Genomic DNA, 19,585 nt, shown 5'->3' with positions numbered 1-19,585 from the left:
TGGCCATGGGCCAACGAGCCAGCAATTAAATCTACCCCTGAAATACCTGCACCTCTCCTGCTTTTTAGCCATGATATAAATGGAATACTGTGTAAGGCTGCGTTAAGCCCAACTCACTCACTCACTCTTTGCATTTAGTTTTGCAAATGTTCTTGGGAGCCTTTGCCTGACATGAAGTCTGACATTTGATATTGCTTGCTGTAGGTGTTCTTATCAGCCATGGCAACCTGATGTCCGGCATGTCTGGCCAGTGTGAAAGGATACCAAATTTGGGGTAGGTGATCTTCAGATTTTTCAGGTCAACTATTTCTGCTTGCTTAATATGTGTATGTCTCTATGAAACAGATACATTGTGAAATGTTATCATGTATGTTTTCAGTGTTTATGAAAGTCATTATTGTCTTTTGTAATTTCAGACCACCAGACATCTACATAGGTTATCTCCCCTTAGCTCATGTTTTGGAACTTAGTGCAGGTATGGAGGAGCAAACAAGTTATAGTTTCTTTAACAATTTAGCTGGATAACAGTCAAAGACTTTCTGAACCATAAGATATTTGTTGTCAGAGATAAACTTGAAATGTGTCAAGGATGTACTGTTATGTGTTCCCCGATGTACACAGTATTCATAATTTTAAAAAACTATTTTTTTTAATTGAGAAAGCTGCTGGTATGTACATTGTTAAGTGCTAAAAGCATGTTCTTAAATTTGTTTTTATAATGTTTAAAATCACTAGCAGTGTTAGAAACTGACCCAGCTAAGATTCCTATTCATGGGACACATAAAAGTTAGTAAAAAGATTAAGGTTTCTTATTTATTTCATCAGATAGACTCTTGACTAAATTGACATAGATTTTACACCTGTGACCTACCAGGGTATATTTTGATATGTGTGTTGTTCCAGAACTGTCCTGTGTTTCCCATGGTGTGTGTATTGGCTACTCCTCTCCCCTCACTCTCACAGACCAGGTACAGTGCTTCGTGTTACAGCCTCACTTGCCATTACGATAACCATAGTCCATGTTCAAAATACTGGACATTATTCACCCAGAACCCCATGCTTGTCATAAGAGCTGAGTGGGTATGTGGTGTTCACAACATCAGGATCATGCTCTGGCATAGACGTCCCTCAAGCAGTGAACATTGCCTGGTCCAGAACCACATATTGTCATATGTTGTAATTCTTCTGACAATGACATCAAAACAAAGAGTTACTCTTGTCATAAATTGGGATATTTGTGTTTTATTCTGAATGTTAAATCTGTTTTGAACATTGTTTGTTTTAGTAGCTTTTACCTAATAGAAACAAACAGATCGAAAAAAGTACTCTTTTCAGGACTATGGTTTCTTATAAAATGCTCACCAGTTAAAGGCCGGAGTGCAAACTGAAAAAACCCATGGGTTTCTAATTAGTCTCCCATTGGCTACTCCTCAGCAGTGTAGATTTTATCTGCCCATGAGTGACAGAGCTCTAACGGTTTTGCTGCTTGGTGGGAGCCTGGCGAGGTCAAAGGTTAAGCATGGAATTTACTACAAGAATAATCCAACTACACTTTCTCTACAAATTCAAAAGAAAAAAGACAGAATCATTTGATAACAATATATGAAATTTTACTTATTCATGAATGTACATATTTACAAAAAAAATGAGTTCTAAAACAAAAGTATTATTCACAAAAAGTTTCAATCACAGCACTTAAGTCTCACACACACACACACACACACACACACACACACACACACACACACACACACACACACACACACACACAGAGGGAGGAGGTGCCCAACATAAACATCATTAATTTACACATTTTAATTCACGGCAAAGTACCTTTATAGGTACTTATATATATTGTTTACAACCAACAAATATGTGTCATTACAGGCGCTCACTTCATCATATAAATGAACTATAAGCACAATTGTTAAAGATCTTCTGATATTTCTAACTTTACAACAATGGCATTAACAGATAACCTTGTTAGGGTAATTGAGAGTACATTATTAACAATAACATCAATATAATACTACATAAACAATGAAGAAACACAATTATTGAAAGGGCGTATTCCACATACCGATGCAAACATAACAAATACATAATCGTAGCATCAATTCCAGGTATGTCCCAAATATGGTTTATTTGGTGGATTTGGTAGCCATGTCCGAACTAGTACTATAACACAATCAGGCATCAGGTCACGTTTGTGTCGGGTTCCATTCCATACCAAGTGATGTCTGTTCACATGTCTTTCTAATGCCTGTCTCTTTCTCTCTTGATAACGTGCATCCCTCCATACACCTCGGTGAAGAAGCATAGTCCAAAATCTCTTATAATGTCCCTTTCTTAGTTCAGAATTATGAACATTGTCTTGAAGGATGTCTTCTTCCCACCACATTTGCTTATTACTAGAGTCCGTTATGCATGGTTTGCATAAACAATGAGGACACACATCTGCATCAGCTCCCTGTTGGATCATAAACTTGGGGTCATCATCAGGGTCATTAATATCCGGCACAGTTGTAACTGGTGTTGTTGTCTCGGAGTGAGGAACTTCTATTATATCCCAGTTGTGGTGATGAAATAAACTGTAAATAGTTTCTCGCTGCAAAGGAGTTACCATCAATGTGAGAGACTTCCATGTTCACTGTGTCTTGATGTAATAATGTTTCTCACAGCTTTCTCAAGACTTTTACCATGAAGTAACACTGGAGATAATTTATAGTTGACAGTAAAGTCATAAACAAATCAGCAATTAAAAGTGTCAGCAAGAGAAAATATGTTATCTGTCTATCAGTTGGCAAGAAGTAATTGGTTCAGGTCAAAATAATCTGCCTAAATATCTGCTCCATACATTGCCCCTGTAATTGTAGGAGACAGATTTGTAATTCTTCTTCCTGCGACATCTCTGTGCACCTGGATTCCTTGAATGCCACTCGGAAGTGAAGCTCCTATCAACATTTTCATTCCAGTGACAAACAGCTAATTGAGACTTCATGTCATACACTCTGTCAGAAAATGAGATTCTTTTATCTTGAAAAATATTCATAACATTATTGAAACTTTCAACATAGAATGTATCTTTGGCCAAATTGAAGTCATCTGGGTACTTGAAAATGACTGTATTTGTAATGACTCCTTTCAATAATGAGATTGCTTTCTTGCTTGTGAGCACGATACGTGATGGTTCATAGTTTGGATCTTTCTTGCATCTAGATGAAGGATTGCAGTCTGAATGATTGTTCTTATAATGTTCGATCACATTTAAGAGGGAAGATCTCAGATAATCACTGTCACCATAACAATTCCGAATGGCATGATGAAAGTGAGTTGTGACAGGTTGTACTTTGTCAGACAGCTGCTCATGCCAGGTACTGCCATGCTTATATTTTGGCCCACTGGATACAGCAGAAAGAGATTTGGCTACCGATTTTACACCATGCCATGTGTCGTTTTGGTTAATTGTAGTTCGACTGTCCCGAATGAATTTATTAACAGATAAATTTCTGTCATGTGTGTGGACTTTAACACGGACATCATTCTCTTCTAGGTAATCATAGATTTGTACAGTTCCAATCTTTTCATGTCTCTGAGAGACGGGATCGATCTGCTTAGTGATATGTGGGCATGCTAACACCTTGTGTGTGTGGTCACCAATGGCCACAACACTACTGTCCTTGGCATTTTTCCGCCAGCCATGCCGAGCATCTGTCATGATATTTATGCCATCTAAATCTTCATAACCAGCAACTTCTTCTAACAATGCCGTTTCACAGGAATCCGTATACTCTGTCTGAACACAGTTCTTATAAGTGGTAAGCTGTCCTTCTCTATACTTACGTGAGAGATTACCAATCCCTGCAGCTGAACAGAACCTGCTGTATTGGACTGGTAACATGCCACAGCTGTAAAAAGCATGTCCAATCTTCTCATTCACCAGGAATTTGTTGTCTGGGAGGTAGGGTGAGGACGCCAGACGATACTGGTGTGACTTGCGGCAGCGTACTTTCATCTTCATGACATGGCCTCGATAACTGATTTGGGCCACAGTCAATCTGTTGGAGCATTTTCGTCCATGCTTTTCCGCTACATCCAGGCACATTTTCATGGATGATTCAGATATAACAAAAAATCTGTCATCAGTGTCACCTGGTCCAGCTGTCAGGTGTGTCACTGGTGGATCTTCCGGGGCAGTCAGGCCATGATGTTGGAGATAATACGATAATACCCGGTCCAGAACATCAGCATTATTAGCAGGCTTGCTGGTCTCTGCTTTCAGGTGAGCTTTCACCTGTTTCAGCTTTTGAAGAATACCTTCCTTGACTTCATGATCACCTGGTACTTCAATTGTGAAACGAGCAGGTCGCTTATTTGGATCCATCATGTGAGGAAATCAGTATGGCGTGGTAGAAAACAAGAGATGTCCAATTTATTCAGATAGTTGGAGTCAGTGAGCAGTGGTCAGACCCTGAAGTGATCGCATGCTAAAACAAAGCCAGGTTCATTGCTTTTTGGGGGGGCGTATGGGTTGGAGAGGTACATTGAGAAGAGGAGATTGGTATATTTTGGTCTTGTGAAATTTAGGTTATTATAAAGAATTTAGTACAACAAAGGTTAACCATCAAATAGAATGAAAGTTAACTAGTTGAAGTGTTGGTAATGATCACATAGATACCAAAAAAATATCACCCCCTCATGGGAGAATCAAATGTTCTTGTTGGTGTCAGTGTCAAAACAGATTACACTCCCACACAGGGGGAGTGGGGGTGGGGGTCAGTTTCACTGTCTGGGGAGAAAGTGAAATATGAAACCTTGAATGGCAATCATTCCTCCACTAGCAGACATGTTGCTATGGATACACACCTCCTCTGGTCACCTGACTGATACAGTGGCAAATTCAAATCTGGATTACAATAAGGAGGAAATATTTTCCAAATTGTTCGTTTTGTAGACTATCTGTATCCATATTTTTTCATAGTAAGTCTTCATAACATCCTTCTGTGTACTATGGCTGAATATCATCATTAATTGGTAAGTCGATTTTGTGATATTTCATCGAATGTATTTGACTACTGCTTTGCTTTGCACCAAAAGACAGTTTTAACCATACATTGTGGCCACACCCCCTTTGTGCATAGGCTTGAACCCCGGCCTTTAACATGGACAAATTATGTTTAGATTATTTATTTTTGTGCTCGGGTTTCAAGAAGCGTGGTACACAGGGAACACAGTGTTTTCACAGTTAAGCATAGATCTCTTGAATGTCTTTTTAGATACAACCAAGACAATGTTGTTTCAAACAGTTTAGCACTTAGGTCTTTAACCATAGTTTAAATGGGGAGACCACACGGAACTTCGGTGTCTGAATATCTCCCTATTTGGAAAAATCTATTGTTTTCAGTCATACAAATGGGTATCTCATACCTCTAGTCGCACGTTAAAAGGAAGCCAGAAGCTGGAATGTAAACAATAAACTTGTTTCTGTTCCGTTGCGCACGCACCTCCCTATGACATGTCACAAAATCTCTCAGCACGCCTCTGAGCTGGTCGCTCGAGAAGGACTTTCGCGATAACTGCTAGTTTGTATTCTACTAGTACTTATCGTGTGTCTACAGTTGTTGTTCTAATACAGTAATAATAATATGTCTTACCTGTAGACTCCTGGAATGTAATCCTTGGTAATCCATTGTTTGTGTTCAACACGTGTTTCACTGTTTTACTTGATTATACACGTGGCAACATGTCGGGCTTTTCTGCCTCGTGTCAACGTATACTGTCTTAAGTAGATCTACACAAGTATTGTCCTTCCTGCATAATTAAGGACGGATTTTCAACGTGTTTCGTTGGATAAACGTTGTAAAGAATAAACTTTAATTGGTATCTTCATGCGTTGGCGAAGCGGGCTACTGACCAGCGCTACAAGCAGAGTAGGTCATCGGGTGGATCCCTGGACTCTGCAGTCTCTACACCTGGCCCTTGGGTTGGCGCGTCGGCCACACCCAAGAAATCAGTTGATAACGACCCGCCCAAGTCAACTTATGTTTTCGACAAGACACGTGACCGTTCGCCTGCTGATGATACTACCCGCACGACTGATATTCGTCAATCGGTTGATCGAGAGCGTCACTCAGCCACCCCCGTTACGACTGGACCGGCTCGTGACGAGGACCATAAGGGGACTACAGTCCCCAGTCGGTCCGTCTCTCGTCCTACCAACGACGATAGGTCGACAGTGAACACGGATCCCACTCTACAATTCGTTCCCGCCCCAGGACGACAGGTCGAATGCCTCGGCGAGAGACAGTCAACGACACGAGGACATTCGTCGCCTTCGAGGTCGTTGGGAGTTTGATTCGGACGATAACTACGATGGGGATCGTAGTACTTCTACAGTTAGAGATCGTAGCCCTCGTCCACACGGGGACGTGCAACGCTCTCGAAGGGAGTTTTGGCGAGATCAGCGTTGTCGAGATAATGATCGTTCGTTACCCTCGTCTCATTTTCATATCGACCCGGCTTTGATAGGCCAGATCACGGCGGCGGTACTCGCATTGACGGCGACGACCGAGAAGAGTTCGACTTCGTCGGAGGTCCATGGACCATCGTCCTGTACACCGGTTCCTTCATCTACGCCTACACAATCGACATCGACGATGGATTGTGACAACAGCATCGTAGAGATAATGACCGATCGACACACTCGTCTCACTTTCATATCGACACGGCTTTGAAGCCCAGATCACGACAGCGGTACTCGCCTCGACGGCGTCGACCAAGAAGGATTCGACTACGTTGGAGGTCCATGGACCATCGACCAGTACACCAGTACCTTCATCTACATCTACACAATCTACGTCGGTTGGAGATACGCCGCAGTCTCTTCAGTTTTCTTCTCCCGATGTCTTCAGAGCCATGGCTCACGATATGGACCAGAACTTGCCTCTGCTCTGCCGGGGCAGAGTTTCAGCAAACCACCTGGTCGATCGCATTACCCGATCTATGGCATGCGTTTTCGTCACCCATGAGTAGGGACTTGGATTGGGGGCTACTCTTCAGGAAACCAGCGCCCTCCAAGATTCTTGTAGTAGACAGGCATTGGGGATCCATGGACACTCTGTTCGTCACCAGCTACAACCGCTTGCTTTGCTGTCGACAGCGAGCCAGCGGGGGAGGTAGTGAGGTCCCTTCCCCCGCCGTCACCGACGTCGGAGTCTACTACCTTTAGACGAGCTACCGGTAGGGGGAAGACTTCATCACACGGATCATGAAGAGGGTCGTAGAATGGCTCCATCGGCAGGCGATCAGGGTCGCCTTCTACCTGAACGAGCCGTCTCCTACGGGCGACAGGCTCACATAAATACCGAAATTGCAGAAAATTCTACGTGCCTTCATGGTTGAAGATGAGTCACATTAATTCCGACTGCCGACCTGGGACCTCGATATCGTTCTGCGCTACAGGTCAAGTTAGACTTACGAGCCTCTCGATCAGGTCGCGTTCGACATTGGCTCAGAAAAGAAGTACTGCTCGTATTTTTTAGTTACCTTGTATACTGCGAGTTGCTCTGTAACTTAATTATGTGCCGACCACACTTAGATCGCAATTCAACTGATGTGTGCAGTTGTCCTGTCGCATCGATACTTACTTGTGGGTCGAAGAGAATTAAACATGCTGTTTTAGTTACCTTGTATACTGCGAGTTGCTCTGTAACTAAATTATGCACCAACCACGCTTCGATCGCAATTCAACTGACGTGTGCAGTTGTCCTGTCGCATCGATACTTACTTGTGGGTCGAAGAGCATTAAACATGCTGTTTTAGTTACCTTGTATACTGCGAGTTGCTCTGTAACTAAACTATACGTCGACCACACTTCGATCGCAATTCAACTGACGTGTGCAGTTTTCCTGTCGCATCGATAATTAGTTGTGTGTCGAAGAGCATTAACCATGCTATTTTTAGTTACCTTGGATACGACGAGTCGTTCTGACATTAAACTATCCGTCGACCACTTCGATCGCAATTCAACTGTCGTGTGCAGTTGTCCTGTCGTATCGATAGTTACTTGTGGGTCGAAGAGCATTAAACATGCTGTTTTAGTTACCTTGTATACTGCGAGTTGTTCTGTAACTAAACTATACGTTGACCACTTCGATCGCAGTTCAACTGACGTGTGCAGTTGTCCTGTCGCATTGATAATTAGTTGTGTGTCGATGAGCATTAACCATGCTGTGCGTTCGTGATAAACAACTTGTCTCGTCCGTGCATCTGGTCGAATGTTCTATTGTCACTACAGGGGTGAGGAACTTGGTACATTCAACATGAAAGAGGTCACTTCCTGATTACTTTCCCGACCCTCCTTCCAGTGTTCCGTCGAATTCTACCCATTTGTACGACTGAAAACAGACTAAAACATGGGTTTTTCAGATTAAAAACGATGTTGTATTGGTCTGTTTTCAGTCGTACGTTCCCACCCAGCCATCCCCACTGGGAAGCAATCCAGTCCAGTCCTGCTTGATGGCTTATTCTTCGAGATTTGTGACATGTCATAGGGAGGTGCGTGCGCAACCGGACGGAAACAAGTTTATTGTTTGCATTCCAGCTTCTGGCTTCCTTTTAACGTGCGACTAGAGGTATGAGATACCCATTTGTATGACTGAAAACAGACCAATAAAACATCGTTTTTAATCTGAAAAACCCATATTTCTGTTTCTTACCTGTAATCATGAATATGTTTTTACCAATAATAGTGAAATTAGCATCTCTCCTCTTATCTTATCTCCACCTCAGCTTGAGTGAAAACCAGAATCACCAACATGTTGCTGCAGGACATTCAACCTTGTCATTTGTTTTATGCAGTGAACATTATGTATGTGTATTTCACCATTATTATGAAGGGTAGTAGTTCACATAATAATGATGACTTTCTACGGCAATAACTTTTTGCAAACAGAAGTACTCTTTGTAAAATCATTGTCCTTTGCAACTAGAGATTTTCCTATCTACATTGTTATAAGAGTTTTGCAGTGATTGTGTACTGCTATTGTTTGTTTTTCAGTCCAGTAAGATAAAGAGAGGTAGTAAAGGTGATGTGTCAGTCCTACAGCCTACACTGATGGCTGCCGTTCCTGTAAGTATAGGCACTTCAATATTTACTCTCTCTCTCTCACTCTCTGTTGTCTACTGAAGATGCCTTTTTTCATTTAACACTGACCACCCTGGTTGTATCAAAGCAAGTGTGTTTCAGGTGATCATGGATAGGATCTACAAGGGTGTGTGGGACAAAGTCAATGGTGGAGGGAAGTTCGGACAGGCCTTATTTTCATTCGCTTATGAGTACAAGAGGAAACAGTTGGAGAATGGATATGATACACCTTTGCTTAACAAGTTAGTAACTATATGTTGTCTAGCATTTCAGTTGAAATTGATAGTCATTAGTTGCTGTATAATGTGATAGTCATATGGTACGTTTATCGTTGCTTGGCTAAGGGGAGATAATGCAATATTTCCCTGAAATGTAACCATCTGTATTATGTCACTGACAGATTAATGTGATAAAGCTCATGTAGAATTATGTTGTATGACATCCCTGCATATTTTCTGTTCCTCTTGTTCAAGCTCTCTTTGTTTTTGTTATATATTGTAATATATCAAATTGCTTCTGTTTATAGCGCACCAAGAGTAAGGCTTGAAGGAGTTTCTATGACTACATTTGCCTTGACACAAGTTTTAGACTATGGGCGATCTTTTTGTTCCAAAGGGCAATAACTCTCCTTTTGAAATGATATAAGCGGCGGTCCAACCTGTCGCTTCCAGTCTGGTTCCCGGATCAATGCGCGCTGCGACAACGACTGACATGTAGAGACGGAGCCTAGCTAAAGAGTTATCCTGTTGCACCTTCGTTCAAAAACGGTCGTTTACAACTGAATATTTTTAACTAGCACATATTTTGTAGTGATTATTAGTTTATATTATCAACATTTGTTGAGTCTTCAACTACAAGACGAATTGTCACTTTGGAATATAGCGGGGAAAACGTCATGGAAAATGGTATATTGTCACGGTATTTTCTACGTCAGAAAACAGCGAGGCATTCTGTCAGTCTGGGCTAACATATTGCATCGATGAAATAATGCAAACTCATTTTATTTATCAGCCTTTGTGTTATTTCCTACAACAATTCATGCATTCAAATCTCAACAAATACTACCACGAACTTCAATTTAATAAAATTAGTGATACGCCAACATTTGCAGCACACAGACATCTTTAATTGACGGGCCTTTACCAATGATCTATATAGTAAGTATACATCCGTGCCTTTTCAAATATTTTAAGAAGAAAAAATGTTCAAAATAATAAAACAACTGATTATAAATGTTACTTTTTATATCAAAGTTAAAGTTGCATCTGAATATTTAAATTTATATTATTTTTGTAGAAATAGGCCTAATGAACATCTACCATGCATCTATTAAGCATTCAGTTACTCAGTTGCAATATGCATACTAGTCATCATACTTTGAAATAAGAGACTTACACATATTATTCTGCCCCTTATAACATGTGTCCCACCATAAAGTGCTCTGAGTCATCACAGGTGTTAATTCATTGATCCATCATTTCTTACAGAATTCTGATACTCATGCTCTTAAAATAGTAGCTAATTACAGAGATGAGTCCCAACAAACAACAAATCATACTGACTACCCCACAAAATGTGTATGATGCATAAATAGATCTAAATCAAAGTTTTATCTTCTTGTTTTAGTAACATTATATTTTTTTAATGTTGACTAATTTCCCATACAAACCCACACACTATCCTGCTGTATCTAAGTATCCTGATTTTCATTCAACAGTACTTCAAGACACCTGTAGTTTAAAGTATATTTTGTAGTTATTATTATCATATAGGAAATATATTTTATATGAAAATATGAATATGAAAGTTTATCATCAAATCTTCTGATGGTTAAATAAATGGAAATTGAACCCCCCAGTCATTCCATGTAGATAAATGGATTTATTTCTGTTTTTTGTTTTTGCATATAACAGATTATACTTACATATGTTACAGTCAGTGTCTATAATCAGGCCCAATATGTATTTTGACTGAACATTTCAGTCAATATGCATATTGACTGATTCACTCAGGTAAGGTATATTTTTTCTTAAATTTTCATTCATTCATTATTGACTAAAAATAGGACCGGATTTTAGACAAACTGGCTGAAATGTATAGACTGCATAATTTAATCTTCTCAAATTTATTTGGATCTAGTTTGATCTTATCAAGATCAAAGTAACTTATGTAAGAAATTAAAAATGTTTTCACAATGAATTGATTGATTCTCCAAACCTGAAAGAATACCATGCAGAGTCCCAATCCTAGTACACATGCACAAGTGTGCCAAGATATTAAATAAAATAATAAGAGTCATTGTGCAATGCAGATATCTTATGGTGTGAAGAGAAAAAAGAAAAACATTAAAAATTTGTTTATGTTGGAATTTGAAACATCAGTTTAGAACAAGGAAACAGAAAAAGCAAGGCCTAATGGAGTTAAGAATCAGCTTTATCTGTGTCACAATCATATGTTTATTGTCAATGCAAACTGGATGTAGACACTGCATTGTTAATACAATCAACATTATAGAGATTAGCAATTAGTATGAATATATTGTTTTATTTTATAAAAATTGTAGTTGGTACAAATACTCTTGAATATGTATTTTAACTAATTTATAGGGTCCCCTGTGTCTGAATTGGGTTTTTTCTGCTTTGTAAAATTAAAAAAAGGCCAAAATATTATATATCTTTCATTGATCATATTGAAATATAATCATGGTAGTATTTGGCAACAAACAGCTACCATTCATATACATAAAATCCTTGTATACAACATGCACCAATTAACCCTTAAATATCAAAACAGATTTCAGTGATTTCCATTTCTTTTATTTTGAAGATTGTATCATGATATCTAGTTGATGACGTACTTTTACAGTGCCTGTTACTCTTACAATTTCTTGAGAACATTTCTCATTGCTCTCAGTTATATATCTGACAAATACTTACATGTGTTGCTGTCAATATTCACAACATTGAGCCTACAGGCAATGTTGCATGAGACCTTCACATTTCGCGTAACGTATCCCCTCACAGTTTTACATACTGAAATGCATGCATATGATGTAGCCTGCTCGGCGATGCTACAACATAGATATAGGAACGTATACAAAATCTACTTAATTTTCATAATCATGCATCAAGGGCAACACTTTCAGTACCGATTGCAAAACGTCAACAAAGCGACCTGGGATGAACGATCAGCTGTTTACACCGCATGGTTGAACGCCTATCTAGTGGTTAACTATACAATATAATCAGTCGTGGTCATCCCTGATGTATAATATATCAAGGAACATTTATTTCCGGACATGGCAATAGATAAATAATTGTTTAGGCGAAAAGATATACTGTCCGCACACAAGTGTGACCGACAGCTGGCCGACAGTGGTGAAGGTTGTACTAGTTAACTGTCTATAGGCGTCATAGTAACATGTAGTGCTCGTATCGCGCATACCACATGCGCCGTCAGTTTAAGGTTGGACTGTCCGGGTCAGCGCACCTAGCGGGTTAGTGAAGGGAAGATAAATTGAAAAAGATCGCCCATTATACTTGTATTTGTCTTTATTGGATACTCTGTTACAGTAGTTTCTAAAGATGCAGAACCAATTGTTTCAGACTTGTCTTCAGCAAGATCTGTAAGCTCCTGGGAGGGAATGTGAGACTGATGCTATGTGGCGGAGCCCCCCTGTCAGATGCAACACAGCGTTTCATGAACATCTGCTTCTGTTGTCCTGTTGGTCAGGGATATGGCCTCACAGAGACTTGTGGTGCAGGAACTGTCACGGAAGGTATAGCAGCATAGAGAGATGGAATGGATGTTCATGATTTGTGAAGAATGATAGAATACACTGAAGCATGCTGATTATATTGTCCCCACCATAGTGGACTTACACAGTAGCAATGTGTGTTTCAGTGACAGACCTCAGCACAGGAAGGGTTGGGGCCCCACTGCAGTGCAGCGAGATCAGACTGCGTGACTGGCCTGAAGGTACACCTACATGTTTTTGTTTGTTGGCAACACTTTACTCTCTTGTGAAAGGAAACTGGAAAAAGATTAGATGTGTTTAACAGACTTTGTACCGCTTATCAGAAATGCTATCTTTCAGTAAAAACTGTTTCCCGCATATATTGACAGTATTATCATATATTTATTAGTACATGAACCTAGAGTATGAGTATGAGGTTTAGCAACATTAAGGGAATTGCAGTTAACATGGTTAGTGAGGTGCGGTGAAAAGTTGTTTAACCTTGCCTTTCGAGATAATTGGATTTATATAGTGAGGTTCATTGTCACTGAAATATCTTTTTATTTTGTAAACACAATAATGACATACATTTCCATTACTTCCTCATCTTCTCTTTGCCATCATATGTTAATATTGAATTGGGAAACACCTGTTGAAACATCAAGTTATGTGAACCTTGTTTTATCTTCATTTTCATTAATAGCTTCCCTCTTGTCATCATATTTGTATGCCAGAACACACAGCCTCTGCCCTCTCATGTTGTTCTGTGTGTTTTAGGTAACTACACCAGTGCTGACAAGCCCTGTCCTCGCGGAGAGATCCTGGTTGGTGGCGGCAATGTCTCCATGGGCTACTACAAGAATGCAGAGAAGACCAAGGAAGACTTCACTGAGATTGGTGGCATAAGATACTTCTGTACTGGAGATATCGGCCAGTTTGATGGAGATGGATGTTTGAAAATTATAGGTCACTATCAAATGTTCTTATTGTATTTTCTTGTTGTATGATGAATTATCCAGTATAAATGGATTCTTGGTTAGAATAGGTCTCCAGTTACCTGGAATATTGTAGAGTGCAGCTGTAAATAAATAAATAAACAAACAAGTCATATCATGTTATTAATCGCTGAATAGAATTTAAACCTCATCTTCACAGTAGACAGCTTTTAATTTATGGTACAACGGACATGGTAGATATGCATTACTTGAACTAAGCCATAGATTTTTTTAGATCACGTCAGTATTAACTGGGTTTACTTAGTGAGTTTAAAACTAATAACATGTTTCCATCACTTTTATAAATGGCTGAAGCATTTCCTGTGCCACCCTGTATTTTAACTCATTCTCTCAGTACAACTGGAATATTATTTTCACCAGATCGTAAGAAGGACCTTGTGAAGCTCCAGGCAGGAGAGTATGTGTCGCTGTCCAAGGTGGAGACCGCTGTGAAAGTGTCCCCCCTGGTGGACCAGATCTGTGTGTGTGCCGACAGTCTCTACAACTACACAGTGGCACTGGTTGTCCCTAACCAGAAGAACCTGACCAAGCTAGCTCAGGAACTCGGCATCAATGGGGTGGAGTTCAACCAGCTGTGTCAGAACACCAGCCTGGTCAAGGAGGTCCTCAAGAGGCTGTCCGTGTTGTCAGCTAAATGTTAGTATCATGTATCATTATACAGGCTTTTACATGATGTGTAATTTGTTCTGTGTATTTGACGTAATAATTTTCTGAAATACTTTTACAAGTAAAGTGAACTGCATAAGACATTGTTACCACGTGGCTATTTGGCAAGTAGTCCTTACTCTGTAAATTTATTTATCCTATGGCAAGAGAAACTGAAAATATTTGTTCCTCAGGCAGTTAGGGGCTGTGAGGTGATTTAAATTTTGTGTCATGCTGAAGACCCTAGTTTCTTGTGTGGTTACAGGTTTGACTTTGTTACCTTTGTATCTTACCCCAAATTTGTTGACTAAATTGCTTATGATTTCAACCACTGGTTTGTAAGTCCCAGACTTGATTATTTTCAGGTTGTATTTGCATAACTTTAATATTGTTGACTGTTGAGTGTCACATCGTCTCACTCATTTTCCTTCTTGGGGGCCTGAAAGCTGAAATGTTTTCATGCAGGATGTTTCATGTGATTGGTCAGTGCCCCAGAACACAGTGCATGTTATTTTTGTATCCTTGATAACATGTTGGGGTGATGATCAGTGCAGTGGTTTCAGATGAGTTCATGTTCTAGGACTGAATGTCATCCAAAAGATTTTCTTTCAAATTTGGGTAATGACATAGATTGTTCAAAAGGTCATAGTGATGTGAAAATGTGCTGTCAGACTTGCATCCCCTATGTAACTTACAAGACTATGAAACAACCAGATAATGGACTAATATACCTCCTATCTTTTTTCCACAGCAAAGCTAGAGAAGTTTGAGATCCCCCAGAAGATCAAGTTGTGCCCTGAAGGCTGGACACCAGAGGCTGGTCTGGTGACTGATGCCTTCAAACTGAAGCGGAGAAACATTGAGGCACATTTCAAGGCTGACATACGCTCCATGTACAGTTGACATTGAAGCCTACTTAAAGTGTGTTGTGTGGTGGGAGTGTTGACCATAGAAGGGGCAAGTCACATGGGATAAATGAGTAGAGACAACCACTCAAGGTTGAAACTAGTTCCACACAGTGTGAGTTACATATCCTATAACGCTGATTGGCTCTGGTGACTTACTGATAGTACATGCACCATTAACCAATTGTCCTAGATGTGCTATACAGAACTATAACTTAACTTTCCCCTTTTGCTTTTTAGCATAGTTTATATAAGTATTGTCTTTTAAGATATTTTCTGCTCAAGTTCATGTTCCTACTTTTATTCCCTCCATCCCTTTGCTAAACTTTTTGTTGTTAAGTTTAAGAATTTGAGTATACAGTGTTACCCTCTAGTGTGTGAAACATTCCATGTGTTTAGTCGTAGCAGACAGTGTCTGGATTACCTTGCTGTAGCCAGCGGTGATATTGCCGGGAATACACTGTGACAATGTTGCAGTGTGAAGTTAATGTTGCTGTGTTGCAGTTTGAGTGTAGTGACAAAAGACAGTTTACTCGGTAGTAAATTGTATCCCATTGTGTCTAGGTCCATCTACACATCGTGTCCCTTGGGATTCCAGGTTACAATTGGTCCCCAGCAACATATGCTTGTTGTAAGAGAGGCAAATGAAAAGATCAGGTGGTCAGAAGCAGTGACTTGGTTGATTGCACATCATCAGCGTGGGATGCTGCTCATAATATCAGTCACTGGTTTGCCTTTAGTTCAAATTTGATAATTAACAGGCCGCCAGCATAATGCTGCTGTATTGAAGAGATCAGTGTTAAACAAAAAACAAAGAAAAGCATGTGTAGACAAAACTCTGACTTGCTTTAAACCTCTTTATGTGTATTATAAGATGCTACTTATGATGAGGGGCGGTCGGTAGCCTAGTGGTTAAAGCGTTCGATTCCCGACATGGGTACAATGTGTGAAGCCCATTTCTGGTGTCCCCCGTCGCTATATTGCTGGAATATTGCTAAAAGCGGCGTAAAACCATACTCACTCACTCACTCGCTCACTCACTCACTCAGATGAAACTCAAGATGAAAGTCATAGTGGTGAAATGTTCATTGATGATAAAGATTTGCATTTGGAGAGCCACTTGTCATTTATTGAACTTGTTCTCTCATTTCAAATTCATTGTCAATTGGCAAATATGTCAAATTAGTTGACGTTTATGAGTGAATATGCATTTAATTTGAAGAAAGATTTCCTCAAAACTGAAAATTGAGTTGATACCTAGTAAGTGGGATATAAGGAAATATTACATGATCATTATCCACATAATAGTATAACACAAATCATGCTGTGTGTACGTGGACCAGTGACATAGTGGGAAGATGGCTTTGCTCATATCATATTTAATTTACTCACACATACATACCACATGTACATTTACTTACCTTGTTTTTATATCATGAATGTATCTTAATTATCTCTAAGCTTGTGTCACGCTTGTCTTGTAATCAGCTTCAGATTATCAGTGTTACTCAATGATCCACTCACAAGAAGATCTGATATTTATGGCACATCATATCCCATCACAAAGTATGCAGAGAAATATATAGCCAATTATTTATGATTACCATTTCTGCTCATTGTTACAATGATTATCATTTTGTTTAAGTTTAATAAATCTAAAAACTATGGTCAGATTATTTTTATTTTCAGTAATCCAGTTTGAGTCATTTTACACTTTTTGTTGCTTTATTTACTTTCTCATATATCAAGTCACAGAATTTTACACCATTATTTACTGATTGAAATGTGATGTTCTGTAGTCATGAATGAACAGTTTCAGAGTTATTTGGTTGAATGTTAAATTTTTCATGTCAGTCATTTATTATTAAAATATTGTTATGGAGTTACACCACATTAGGATTCATTTGTGATATCGACACTAAGGTGGTGATGCTTCTGGTGTGTGATTAAAAGGTAATTGTGACAGTTAACACATTAACATATATTTTACTGTTAAAACAGTATAGAGCACTACATGGTTGTACCTAGAAACATGTTGAATTAAATTTTATTTTAGACTGTCATAATCGAGATACTCATCTATAAACATGCTTGTTTTTTTACATGTTATGATATAACGAAGTGTGTCATAAATGTGTGCTAATTATGTGTGCAATTTGATTGTAGTTAACTCAGTGAGAATATGAAATCAACGAATGATTGTAGTGATGTTGACAAGATGAATATCTGAGTGAAAGATGCTTGCATTCAGCATGGCTCGCTTGGTGAGCATGATGTGTACCTTAAAGCTTACAGCATGTTGTTATGGAATGATACTGTAGTTTATTGTAGTAAGAGAGATTTGAAAGAATGCCAGTATAATGATTGTATCGATGTAGCGTTTTATTTTTCATATCAAACTTTGGTACCGTTCATTTTTAAAAAATGTTTACGTAAACGCTTTCATTAACTGCACAAAGAACCTATGTACTGATATTGTCTCATGCAAGATCCTGAATAATCCTGCAAAGGAATAATTTGATGCATTATCATATGTGACATCTTCACCTGAGAGTTAACACAAAAGAGCCTGTTTGTTGTGAAATTTGCACAGCACTGACAGTCTTACTAGTCTACAATTTACACTTATCGTACATTTCAATCAGACAAAAGTCTGTTTTTCCTGATCATGGCAATAATATCCTTGCTACAATGTCTGTAGCAAACTAATAATTTCTTCTTTCTTCTGTTGTCAATTTATTTTCATGACTAGGGATTACTGCTGTGTGATTCTGACAAATGTGTATTGGCTAATATCCACATGTAGGTTGACTCAAAGTTTCACATGAGTTCATTACTTCTAGTTGTAGTTGAAATAATTAATTGCTGTGGGAGAAGTGTTCCAGGTGAGTTCAAAATGGTTTTGTTGGACAAGAGTATAAACAGCCGATATACATCTCCATGTACTTGATAGCATCATCATCAAAGTTGTCATCCATCTTGGCTGATGATGAGTATATTCCATAATACCTACAATGCTTATCTCCATTCTAGATTACATTCACTATGTCTTGATTATCAATAAAGTGCTGTCATTCAAGAGCATATTTGTTATTTGTTTCGGTGTGATTTAGCATGCTCATTCAGATGTACATCACCATACTCTTGGGGATTCAAGTATTTCAACTGTTGGTTGTAAGAGGCATCCTAATGAAAGATCGTCCCCAGAAGACATGCTGTCTTTGTGAAGTCAAACTCAAAATGCTTTGGGTTTGCCAAAATGTGAATGTGACAACTGACTGGCTTTAGTATTTATATGTATTTTCATTCAAGTTATTCATTTACCAAAGACATATCTGGCAACAGGTTGCTATTTGCTCTAAAAGAGGGATGGTGTAACAACACAATTAACAATGTTAGGTGTGATCACCATTATTTTGTGTTGATAAAGGCCAGGCAGTGGCCACTGAAGACACAAGATGAATGACAACAGCCTAGGGAATGTTGTTCCAAATGTCAACCAAAGATTGGCCCAAATGAACTAGTTTTACTGTCTGTATCTGGTCCTTTGTGTTGTGCACAGTACCACATGCCACCACTTCGCCTGTAGAAGCATGCACGACCATCAGAGCTGTCCAGATGAAACTAGTATAAAGTCCCAGTCTTGTCTTCTGAATCTCAGATGCAGTCTACACCAAGCTTGGCAAACCTGAAGGTGATGTTGAAGTAAAATAGTGCTTGTCTAAAGACGTTAGGGCAAAATGTGTATATGTTTTCACAAGTTTCTACTAATCTGGTTGACAATGTGTTTCATCTCCGATTCACTGGATTATATGCTGGTTAAATTATCTTTTTTTATTTACAATTCTCTGTCTTTGATTTATATGCAATGAATTCCTAACAGATGCATGTCTTGGTCAAACTAAAATAAATGAGAAACTTGTGTCATTTAGTGTATCTTGAAGACATCTTTCAAATGTTAAAAAAATACTTAATTATGCTATGTTGAAAAAGCTTATAATTCTGAAGTTCATTATATTTGACAATGACAATGATCATAATCATAGTGTTTGTGATCATGGGCAACATTACACTGACCTAATCGGCGACTCTGGGCCAGATTATACAGACACAGTTGGATGACTCAGTGCAACATTAC

General features: G+C 39.0%; 1 protein-coding gene across 3 annotated transcripts in view; it reads left to right on the top strand.

The window, feature by feature from the left end:
* Positions 1–18,526, top strand: part of LOC124148562 (fatty acid CoA ligase Acsl3-like) — a 48,836-nt gene extending 30,310 nt beyond the window's left edge. For all 3 annotated transcript variants that reach the window (XM_048391436.1, XM_048391437.1, XM_048391438.1), the window contains 10 exons: positions 205–274; positions 417–475; positions 904–968; positions 9,059–9,130; positions 9,248–9,387; positions 12,751–12,923; positions 13,049–13,123; positions 13,659–13,847; positions 14,258–14,533; positions 15,294–18,526. In XM_048391436.1, coding sequence (XP_048247393.1) covers positions 205–274; positions 417–475; positions 904–968; positions 9,059–9,130; positions 9,248–9,387; positions 12,751–12,923; positions 13,049–13,123; positions 13,659–13,847; positions 14,258–14,533; positions 15,294–15,445 — 1,271 coding nt within the window. In that variant the 3' untranslated portion in view covers positions 15,446–18,526. The remainder of the gene's footprint in view (positions 1–204; positions 275–416; positions 476–903; positions 969–9,058; positions 9,131–9,247; positions 9,388–12,750; positions 12,924–13,048; positions 13,124–13,658; positions 13,848–14,257; positions 14,534–15,293) is intronic.
* Positions 18,527–19,585: the final 1,059 nt, after the last annotated feature.

Source organism: Haliotis rufescens, unplaced genomic scaffold, assembly GCF_023055435.1.
Source record: "Haliotis rufescens isolate VD_foot unplaced genomic scaffold, xgHalRufe1.0.p SCAF_9, whole genome shotgun sequence".
In the NCBI taxonomy this organism is placed as follows: Eukaryota; Metazoa; Mollusca; class Gastropoda; order Lepetellida; family Haliotidae; genus Haliotis; species Haliotis rufescens.
This window is presented reverse-complemented; position numbering and strand designations above follow the sequence as displayed.